A 12,221-nucleotide genomic window follows, 5' to 3' on the forward strand; every position below is an offset into this window, starting at 1 on the left:
GGTGTTATGTTTGCACTGATTGGTGCTCTGTTGCTTTAAAGCTGCTATGCATGCAACATACCCCATTTGGTTTGGTTTGTATTGGTTTGGTTGGGTTTTGTTAAGTCTGGTTAGTTATGTTCTTTGCATTGATCTATTTTATTATTATTATTTTAGGTATTCTCCTTTCAGTTTTTTATTTCTTTAAGATAATTTAATAAACGCAATCAGAAAATCCTTGTGTCGGGTTCATAAAATGTAGTTTTTTTTCTAAAGAAGAACTGAAATACACGATTGAAGAACTGAAATTCAGACTTATCGATACAATTCCTGCAGGAAGGAGAGACAGTTGAACCCCAGACTCAAATGCACTGTCTCCCACTGGACCTCCTCTACAGAGCGTTTATTAACAGAACATGACACATGGTTACAAACAGAGTATTGTTCTGATAGAACAATTGATCAGTTCATGAAGGCAGAAGGCTCCATCAGAATGACAAGGCAGGATGGTCTCCTGACTGGATCATGAGACACAGTGGAGCATTCCCTTGCACAAATGTTTCATAAGCACACATTAATTTTATAATCATCATTGAATAAACCCAACACCTTGTGTGGTCTCCTTTAATGCTACACCACCACACAAGCCTGGTGGACTTAACAAGAAAAAAAAAAGTATTTTTATAGTTGATGAACTGATTTCTAGTGGTGTTGTTGTCAGGATGGCAGGCTGAAGGCAAATATCAGTATTCTGACAAACAATTTTCGATATTAAAAAACGACCACAGCAAAAATGGCAAACAATACCAACCAGCTAACCTCCACATTCACACCGACTCACACCCACACACGCACACAGGACAGAACTCTTCCATATAGGGACCAGTTGAATGTCCTCATGTGTACCTGTAATTCCCCACAGGTAGGATATTTTACAAAATATTGTCATTACGTTGCAGGTAAAACAAGCGTTTACATGACTTATGGGGAGAATTTATTGACTTACAATCATTTTATATGGCCTAACCCAGACCCTTACCCTAACATTTACAAATATATACATAACCAGAAACAGGAAGGGACAACACCTCAACATGAAAAAAAAGAACAACATACAAGATGATAAAGTAGCTCCATAAAATACAGTTAATGTCTAAACTAAATTACAAAAATTAGCTCAAGTATGGATACTAAACTGGAATTAAAATGCACATTTTAACCAGTTGGACCACAGATCACTTGTGGCTATTTCAGTTTAAGAAATTCAGCAGAGGATCCTTTAAAGGAAGATCTTATCCCAGCATATAGAGGCTGAGTGAATGTGGTCTGGACTCTATGGAGGAGAGTCATGGTTTCAGAGACGCTGTAGAAACACAGAATACCTGCTCCGTGATCCAGATACACTCCTATTCTGGAGGAAACTGGACCTGATACTGGAGTTTGAATGTTTTTGTGATGAAATATGTAGCTCTTGATGTCACAACTTAAAGTCCAAGATTTTTTGTTGTAGCCGAATAAACTTTCGTCCGAGTTTCCTGACCTCTTGATATTCTTGTATGAAACTGCTATACTAACTACGCCTCTCCTTTCCACCTCCCAATAACAGCGCCCAGTCAGACTCTCTCTACTCAGGATCTGATGACAATCGTTAAATCTGTCTTGATGATCAGGATAAGACTGTTTTTGATTCAGTAGTATTACTTTTTTGTTCCTTTCAGATAATGACAGGAATCCGTTTGCTGTTTTTGGATTCAGAGTGATTTCTCGTATATATTTCAAAAAATCAGCTCTAGTCTTTGGTTCTGGTTCTGACAGCAGTGAGATGTTTGTCCATCTGTCTCTCAGGATGTGCTCTAATCTACATGTGAGCTTTGAAACAGCTGCTGTCACATCCTCAAAGTATCTCAGAGGACGAATATTGATGCTGGATGAGTGTGTAGACTCACTGAGTGCTGACAGTGAGGGGTAGTTCTGGAGAAACTGGGTGTGATCCTCTGTGATTGAGAGCTTCTCCAGCTCAGCATCTTTCCTCTTCAGCTCAGTGATCTCCTGCTCCAGCTTCTTCTGAAGCTCTTTGACTCGACTCACTTCAGTTTCCTGCTGGGATCTGATCTGCTGCTTCACATCAGAGCTTCTAGTCAGAAGGACGCGGATCAGATCAGTGAAGATCTTCTCATTGTCCTTCATTGCTTTATCAGCAGAGCCATTGATGGCCTCCACCTCCTGCTGAAGCAGCTTCACATCTTTCTCTTGCTCCTGGATTCTCCGCTGGATTTGTTGTCGTCTCTCCTGGAGCTCCTTCTGCTTCTCAGTCCTTTCTGCTGCAGTAGGAACTGTTTCATGGCCTTTATGTTCATCCATTGAGCAGAGATAACAGATACACTGCTGATCAGTACGACAGAAGATCTTCATCACCTCATCATGACGAGAGCAGACGATCTCCTGGAGATTCTTGAAAGGGTCCACCAGCTTGTGCTTCTTCAATTGTGGAGCGTCATAGTGAGGCTGGAGGTGATCCCCACAGTAGGAAGCAGGACACAATAAACAGGACTTGACAGCTTTTCGTTCCCTCCCAGTGCAGACATCACAGGGCACATCTTCAGGTCCAGCATAGCAGTGATCAGCTCCAGCAGCTTGGGGTCCAGTCTTTTTCAGGTCTTTCACTAAAGCAGACAACATGACATTTGGTTTTAGAAAAGGCTTTAGACTGAACTCCTTCCTGCACTCAGGGCAGCTGTAGATTCTCCTGTGATCTTCTCCATCCCAATGGGTCTTAATACATTTCATACAGTAGGTGTGTCCACAGGGAATAGTCACAGGATCAGTCAATAGTTCCAAACAGATAGTGCAGGAGAATTTTGCTCTGTTTAGCTGAACTTCTCTCCGAGCCATTGTGCCTCTCAGTAAAAAGGATGTGTTGGTTTTATTCGCTTATAGCAGAAGCAGCCTTGTTAATACAGTAACTGAGATGGGCAACACCCATCCTTACCAACGGGGAGGGTTGAGTTTCGTTTTTTCAAAACAGAAACAGACCTCAGCATGCCACTGCAGCCAATGGCACTGCAAGATCCTGACAGGGAGGGAATAGGGAAATATATTTACCTATTCTTTACTCCATAGTCTGATGCAAGTCCAAACAGGTTTATAGTCCAAGTGCCTCATACCAAATGAGAACAGAAACTGTCAGCTGAATCTGACTCAACTTTTTAATCCTTCTTCAGTTCTGACAAATATTTAACTTCTAATGAATCATTCTGACTAGATGTAATTTAATAATACATTTTTAATCATTGAAGGTAAAAGCATTATATTTAGGAATATTTGAGATAAAGGACTATTATAACAGGGAAACAAAACTTAATAGAGGAAATGTGTCAGCAGGATCAGAACATAGAGGCCAGAATTCAGGCGACACATACAGTATATATTCAAAGGCATTTATTGAATAAGCGTGTAGTTTCTTTAAATATGTTTATCATGGCATTTATAATTCTTTAATCATCGTCAGATATATTAATCGCGATTAATTTGCGTGGAACTGATCATAAAGCCTTTTGTTCGGAAAGGAAGCTCGAGGCGGAGAAAAAGCTATATATGTTTACATACATATATAGAGTCATGGAACTGTGCTTACAGCTCCTTCATATTTCATGTACACTAATAACTTATGTACATGGTTCTTGTTGATGGCATTAAAATAATTTCTAATAGTATTAAAATAGCATTAGAGTCACTCATTCCTGTATAAACCCTGTGAACGCTTAATTTAATATGACGAATTAATCCCATCATCCCATCCCACCATCATCCAGCATATGTTCAGTTTCTGCCCAAATATTTTTTTGTTGTAGATTTTTGTAACGGGGATAACTAGGATCATTCAAAACTGCTTTTTTTTTAAATGAAAGTTGTTTGTTCTCTACTCCCAAACTCAGCATCTCTTCATCCATTCCTGCAATAAGAAGTTTCTTTTGACTGGATTTGATTAAACTTTAAGTCCCTCGGTATAAAATAAATATTTTGATGGATATGAGAAATCTGCTTCCTTGTTGGTGAATAACCAATAGTTTGCATCCAATCATTTAAATAAACGGAGTTCGTTTTTTTGGAATATATAAGAATTATGCTCTAATTTCTAGTTACCGATCTGGCGCTACTATATTTTAATTTGACAAACCGGAATTTCTCGATGTTCTTTTTACTTATTGGTGCGATTGTAATTGCAGATCTTGACCTGGCCGGACCGGAGCGGAGCAAAAAATAGCTCGGCTACGTATTTTGTCGGTGACGGACGGAGAAGACGTACGTGGACAGAGACGTGCGGAGGAGTAGCGGTGGATGTGGAACAGATCTCATTGATTTAAATGAAAGACAAGCGCGCTGCACGACGTACGTCAGCGGGGCGGAGCGGAGCGCTGACAGACCCCGAAATCCCACATTCTCCGGCTCTGTTCGAAAACCTGGGCTGTATCCTCCAAGGACTCGGTCTACCTAGACTGGATCCTTCGAAGTCCTTGAAAATAAGGAGACCGGAAGAGTTTTGGCTGTGAATTCGAACAGGTCTACCCTTCGGCAGGTTTTACCGGCATATGCTCTGTTGCTTAGCAACCGTAAACATAGCTCTGATACAACATTGTTGTTGAAAGAAGAGACGTAGAAGTACAGTAGAGAGAAAAAAGATGTTAAAATCCCAAAAAGGATCTGGAATTTACCGGGACACATTAAATAGAGAAGCCAGGGACCGGTATGTTGACAAAATCAGCATTATTAATCATTTGGATCCATATGAAGTTCCAAACAATGAGTGGAGCACCGATGAGCGAGTGCCTATACTTCAAAACAGTTCCGAAGCTACAAGTCCTTGGAGTCTCATATGCAGTTCATGAATGGATGGGTTCAGGAGCTGCACATCATAAAGCCAGCAAACAGTGGGAACACAGTAATCCGTACAAAGTAAGCTGTGCTCAGACGGACTCTGGAACCTGCTAGTTTAGTAACTGCTAACCGCTAGTGCTAACAACCACTCATGCATGTAATGTACTTTTAACTAGCTGCTATGTGTTTCAAAGATGTAGTTAGTAACGTTAACTGCCAACCCTCCCTGAACCATCCGGGTTTCTCACGTATTTGAGCCTTTTCCCGCTGCCGTTTTTATTATTTACCCGTAAAAGATCCCAACTTTGAAGGAAAGAAACACTGTAGGCTATAAAATAAAACCGTGCATCTTTAACTTACCAGAATGAAAATGCAGAGAACACACTCTCAATGACATTGGAATACTGTGGAAAGTTATTCCGTAAAAATTCGAAAAATATCCACTGGACTTGGTTTTCAAGATTTGAAGACGTTTCGCCACCTCTCCAGGAAGCTTTCTCAATTCAAATGTCTGGATCCGCAGTGAGTTTGAGTCTTATATAGACAACGCCTTGTATCGCTTGGAAACATGCAATGGTAACCGATGAATGGGTCGTTAGTTCCATCGTTAGCCTGTAATATCTGAACCTGTCTATGATGGAAAGTTATGTTCGGCCGTCTTACAGCCGAGATCCAAGCTAGCAGACACTTGGTCTCCGTGGTTGCGCCTCCAGGCAGGAAAGCGGTGGAAAGTTAACCGATTTTCTATGTTTTTCCCGTTTCGATCATGTGTTGTGCTGTTACTGCCCACAATACAGCAACTGTTTACCATGGTTGAAATCAAGTTAAGGTGAAATTAATCAAATTAAAACACGGCTGAGAGGGGGTACAGTACGCGGTAGTCAGTGTTGTGCCTGAACGCGTTCATTGAACGAAAGTTCATGAACTCGTTCATATTTTGGGCGAACGTGAACTGAACGTACTGCATTACTGCCTGGTGAACGTTATTGTGAACTCGTTCATTCTGGTGTCTGTGAACAGCACGCTCTCTCAGTTCAACTCCGTTCAATAGGTTGCCAGATTTCTATAAAGCCCTCCAGGCGAAACCCCGGCTAAATCACACCGGGGTGTGATGTAGCGGGAAAAACACCCAATCTGGCAACAGCAGCTACCAGCGTCGTAGCCTACAGCCGCGTGCGTCATCAAAACAAAATGCAGCGTGGAAGCTACAGCAGCATGGAGGCGACTTAAAACAGGTTTATGACCAGGTGGTCGGTGAGGATGATGGCAACAAGTTTGCCCGCCGGCTTTCAGTAAAAAAATCCGCACTTCAGTAACCTTAAATTCCTACCTCAGCCTGGTCCCTCAGTTTGTGTTAGTAAAATCTTCTTGAGCGGAGGTCTTCAACAGGGGATCCGCGACCCCTAGGGGGTCTACGGAGGTACTGCATGAGGGTCTGCATGGTTAGTTGATATTTTTATATTCCCCCCCTGCATTTTTTTCCCCACTAATTGAAATGTCTTTAAATACTCATTAACATGAAATCAACACACTGTAGTAAACAGATAAATGGAGACAAAAGATGTCTTTCAGTCATCAATGCTCACATTCAGCGACACACAGGAGCTCTTTCAAGCTGGGCACCGTTTCCTTCACAACAACCAGGAATCAGAATCAGAAAAACTTTAATAATCCCAGGGAGAAATTATTTTCTTTACATTACTCCATCTGTAATAGAGTGACTATAGGACACAATTTCATACAATATATATAAATAGGGGGTCCCCGCTCCATCTCTCTCAGATTGGGGGTCCTTGGTCTGGAAAACATAGAAGACCCCTGTTCTTGAGGGTTTTACTATCCATGTAACTTGTTTGTTAAACCTGCCTGGTATATTTTCCAGTATTCCTTTTTAGTATGTATTAAAATGGAATTTCAAATGGAAAAAATTATTAAAATAAAAAAAAAACATTTGCACCTTAAAGACTACTTTCCTATTTTTCTTTTAATAATTACTCATAAAAAAGACCATTCAAGCAGCACATTTTTCCTGATGTTTTTGAGAATATACTGTAGGGGTGAAAGCTGCAGCTGCTACTAGTGTGAAGTGAATGGACAGCAACAAAGTGTTAAAGCAACAATGGGGAAATGCTGTCCCCTCAATGCTAATGTAAACCCTGGTTGGATAAGGATTCAAAACTAGATATGAAGATGAAATCTGACGCACAGTTTCAGAGTTACAACTGATAAAATAATTGCTGTCTGTGGTTCTACAGTAGGCTATGGTGTAATTGAGCAAAATATGAAAAAAAAAAAATGAAAAAAAAGAACTATGAACTAGTTCGTTTTTTGGAATTGTGAACTATGAACTGAACTAGTTCATTTTAAAATGTGTGAACTGAACTTTGAACTAGTTCACGTAGAAAGAGAACTTTCCCAACACTGGCAGTAGTCATAGGCAGTAGTCTGAGCAGCTGTAAAAGAGGCCTTCAAGATGGCGGCGACGCAAAGTGCTTACATCATGACGACAAAGCCCTATACCGAAGTTTTCAAAACTGTTTGTTTATTTATTTATTTTTTATTGTAAAGTGAACAAAGACTACATTCCTTAGAATCCAGAGTGGAATAAAGGTTCCAACCACCGGGAGCAGGAACAAATAAAATCAAATGTAATGATAGAAACCTTAGTCAGATAAATAAAATGCTGCTGTCATTCTGCACATCTCTGATGTTGCTACTATTTTCAAATATCCATTACTGTAAAAATGTCCATAGCTGCATATTGGTTATTTATTCCCCAGTTTTATATTGTTAAAACACTTTACAGAATTCTATTTTTTATATTTTAACTCTTCCCTATTATGTTATTTTTAAACATTTTTCTAAGGTCCACATTTTCAATAATCTTTCTGCTGCTGTAAATTTGCCCATTGTGGGACAATTAAGAGATTTTCTATTCTATTCTATAAAAGGGGTAGAAAGATATAAGTAAATCTAAACAATATATTTATAAAAAATATATCTGCAAAATCTCTAATATTCAATAACAAAAAACACTTAGTTAAGCATATTGTGCAAAACAGCAATAAAAAGATAAAAATCCTATCAGATTTATAGTCCCCACACTGCAGATATATTAGAATCTGTCCTTAAATTACAGCCAAAATTATTTAATCAGTAACAGATTAAAACCTTTAGATAAATCAAACATTGCCGCCACATATCTGACTCTATAACCATTAAAACAACTATTTTCATTCATTTCAGACGGAACTATTCACAGACTTGAATTATATTAAACTGAACTTCCAATTTTCACCACTGTTCGGCGCCAAGTAACCTTTCCTCTGATCACAGCTTGCTTGGTCTCGCAATGAATCCTGGGTAAACCAAGGACACCGAGGATACATCGGACCCGTCCTTAAAATCGGGCAAAAAGAAGGACACATTTTAAGGCCGCATAACGAGGACTCTTGGAATCCGACCAGACCTTGGCGCCGCGCTATGACATCATCGTCCTTCGAATCTGGCCTTTTAAGGATGCGTCCTAGGTTTTCGAACAGAGCATCCGTCATCGCTCCACTCCGCCCCACACCGCCTGCTCAAAGCAAAGCCTACAGCCTCCGCTGTGGCTCCTGTCCGCTCCACTCTGAGTTCCTTGGAGATCGTAGAGGGCATGCGCGACATGATTAAATTCAAAGCAGCAAAACATGCGGAAATGAACCAGGGTTTCCGCAGATCATTAAAAATAATTACTATTCATTATTTTATTTTTTTTTTATTAAGACCTTAATTGGCACTAAAATTAATTAAATACGTTTATCGTGGCATTTATAATTCTTTAATAAAATTTTTTTATAAAAAACAATTTCGTCAGATATATTATATCATGATTAATTTGCGTAGAACTGATCATAAAGCCCTATGTTCGGAAAGGAAGCTCGAGGCGGAGAAAAAGCTAGAGAATATATATATATATATATATATATATATATATATATATATATATATATATATATATATATATATATATATATATATATATATATATATATATATATATATATATATATATATATATATATATATATATATAGATATAGATATATATATATAGATATAGATATATATATAGATATATATGTCATGGAACTGTGCTTACAGCTCCTTCATATTCCATGTACACTAATAACTTGTGTACATGGTACTTGTTGATGGAATTAAAATTATTTCTAACAGCATTAAATTATCCATCCATCCATTATCTGACACACTTGTCCCAATTGGGGTTGCAAGGGGTGCCTATCTCCATCGCAGGGACACAGAGACAAACAGGACAAACAACCAATCATGCACACACTCACACCTAAGGGGAATCTAGAGAAGCCATTAACCTAACAGGTATGCTTTTGGACTAAGGGAAGAAGCCGGAGTACCCGGAGAGAACCCACGCATGCTCAGGGAGAACATGCAAACGCCATGCAGAAAGACCCCGAGCTGGGAATTGAACCCAGAACCTTCTTGCTGCAAGGCAGCAGTGCTACTCATTGCGCAATTGAGCAGCCCTCAAAATTGAATTAGAGTCACTCATTCCTGTCTGAACCATGTAAACGCTTAATTTAATATGACATATTAAAAAAATCCCATCATCATCCATCATATGTTCAGTTTCTGCCCAAATATTTTTTTGTTGTAGATTTTTGTAACGGTGATAACTAGGATCATTCAAAACTGCTTCCTCATTGGTGAATAACCAATAGTTTGCATCCAATCATTTAAATAAACGGTGTTAGTTTTTTTGGAATATATAAGAATTATGGTATAATTTCAAGTTACCAATCTGTTGAATTTTTACGGAATGATCTGTTGCTACTATATTTTAATTTGACGAACCGGAATTTCTCGATGTTCTTTTTCCTTTTTGGTGCGATTGCATTAGCGGATCTTGACCTGGCCGGACTGGAGCGGAGCAAAAAATAGCTCGGCTCCGTATTTTGTCGGTGACGGACAAAGAAGACGTACGTGGACGGAGACGTGCGGAGGAGTAGCGGTGGATGTGGAACAGCTCTCATTGATTTACATGAAAGACAATAAGTATGTGGAATCTGGGGGTTAAACCCAGCCTAAAGGTGCCAAGATCATGACACAATGTTTGTGTTAATGATCATTAAATACTATGAATCTATCCTATTTGCCTGGATTTGCAAGCAATATTATTGTTTTTCAACCTAAATTACATGGTGGGGCACAGTAGTACAGCGGCTCGTTATGTTTTCTGGGTTCAAGTCCTCTTTTAGTTTGTTTAATCTTGATTGTACGTAAGGCTAACTTTACCCACTTTGTTTGTGTAGACTAACAGATAGACAGACAGATAGATAGTAAATTTATGCACACAGTGACCCAACAAACGGTTTTAAGACAGATATTTAAAGGCCAACCCCACAAATACTGGCACTAACAGAAACGTGCTAGCCTGGCACAGTCTTTTCATAAATGTAGAGTTCCCTTTGTCATCCTCGCTTTTTTCCTGATGAGAAGTGACTTTATTCTGTCCCGTCAAGCTTTGATCCTCTGATGCAGAATTATCATTTTTTAGATCATTTGAATTCCTTTCTTCCTCGCATTTTTTCAAAAAGGGTTGGAGTTGATTTAATTCCTCCTTCACATTGCTGATCTTATTCATCAATGAACTTAATCGTTCTGCCACTTTGCCGTCCACCACTTTAGGACGAAACTCAGAGTTTCGTTTTAAATCCTGAACATTTCGCATTAAGTCGGCTTTAATCTTCTCCATCTTCATAACCCCCTCTTTAGCCTTTCTGCAACTATCAATAACCTCAGCCTGATATGAGAGTTTCTTTGTTAAGTCTTGTATCTCATCTTGTAAATAATTGGTATTCATCCTTACCGATTTCTGCTGCTTTATCACATCGTTGGTCACAGCTTTCAGTAAATACGGCTCTGTTACCTGTTTTCTCAAAGTTCTCAACCTGTTTTCCAGTTTCTCGTTCTTTCTGGTTAAAGCTATCAAATTGTCTAAATGGATATCATCCTTTTCCCCCCTCGGCTGCAGCTCATGTTCACCGGTCCCGCTGCTATGTTTCCTTCTGAACCTCCTTTTACGTTTTCTATGAGTTTCTATCATGGAGAGAAAAGAACTGTTTTCAAGAGATTTCGTCTTTCTATCCATGTCTCTGTTGCTCTGTTATTTTTTTCAACACAACTGTTTTCTTTTAACACAATCCCCAAATGCCCAAAGAAATATTCTTAGTTGTTTCTTTGAGTTTAAAACTCAAACAGCTGTGAGGGAAAAAATAAGACTGTTCCTGAGGAAGGCTCAGCTCAAATGAGCCAAAGATTCTAATCAGGCATCAAAGGCAGCGATGACATCATCAGGGACATCAAGGGGGCGTGGCAGATTCTCTGATGATGTCATCAAGCTTTGGCCCAGCTGGGTTGTTTAGAATGTTATTGTTTAAATTCATTTTGAAAGATGCATTTCTCAAACAGACTGAATCATTTTAGGTCCAACATGTCTGTTTGCTCACTAACATGATGCAGAATCATTTTAGAGATTCCAATTAATCCAAATTTATATTTTTTTAAACAGACTTTTGAAACAGCATAAATCCAGTCAAAACACAGAATATCTGCTGTTTTATCAACAGCACTTCTATAAAAATGAAGATTGTGGCAGTATTTCCGGGTCGTCCTCGATTTTATATAAATAAATACCTAAGTGATGCTTTTCCTTCCCAAAAATAGTAAACATACTAAAATATAATGTGTTAAAGGTTAATAATGTATTTCTTGAGAAATTAAATGCCTTAAAATCCTTTCTTTTATCAGTCGTCTATGCCCGATCTGCACCAGAAATGGGATCCTAAGCTAATTCCGCGAGTTAAGTTCTTCGGCTTTGGATTTAAACATAGATCTAGTGTTTTTGAGTTTTATGCATTTGTTTCGTTTTAACCTTATGCTATACAGTGCGTAATCGAAAGAAAGAAACAACTAAAATGCAGATAATGGTTTAATCATATTTCACCGGACTGCTCTAAGCATGTGCATCTGACCATGACGTCAGAGTAGCGGTTTAATGAAGAAAATGTAAAAAGCATCAAAAATGTCTCACAAAAGTCATAAAACATTTTTTTGCAGACGTGCATTACTATTCTTTAGTGAGTTAAGGATAGAAAATATTCTTTTCTAAACGAAATTTCTTTTTGTTTTACACTTGTGTAAACAAAATGACAAATAAATCTGTCTAATTATAAATAAGTAGTTTTTATTACCATAATTACATTATTTCGGAACACCCGGATGTGCATCTATTTGCGCATGCGCAGAATGGATCGTGGATCATTGCCCTTATTTGTACAGCTTCCGGT

At 38.7% G+C, this 12,221-nt stretch overlaps 1 protein-coding gene across 1 annotated transcript; it reads right to left on the bottom strand.

The window, feature by feature from the left end:
- Positions 1–1,224: 1,224 nt before the first annotated feature.
- On the bottom strand, positions 1,225–2,884 carry LOC119771655 (tripartite motif-containing protein 16-like). The gene has a single exon (XM_038267771.1). The coding sequence runs from the start codon at positions 2,869–2,871 to the stop codon at positions 1,225–1,227; it is 1,647 nt and encodes a 548-aa protein (XP_038123699.1). The 5' UTR covers positions 2,872–2,884.
- Between the last annotated feature and the right edge of the window lie 9,337 nt (positions 2,885–12,221).

The sequence above is a fragment of the Cyprinodon tularosa genome, unplaced genomic scaffold (genome assembly GCF_016077235.1).
Source record: "Cyprinodon tularosa strain WSP-4 unplaced genomic scaffold, ASM1607723v1 ctg684, whole genome shotgun sequence".
Taxonomy (NCBI): domain Eukaryota; kingdom Metazoa; phylum Chordata; class Actinopteri; order Cyprinodontiformes; family Cyprinodontidae; genus Cyprinodon; species Cyprinodon tularosa.

Coding starts and splice junctions, on each gene's coding strand:
- LOC119771655 (XM_038267771.1), bottom strand. CDS start 2,871: ATGGCTCGGAGAGAAGTTCAGCTAAACAGAGCAAAATTCTCCTGCACT.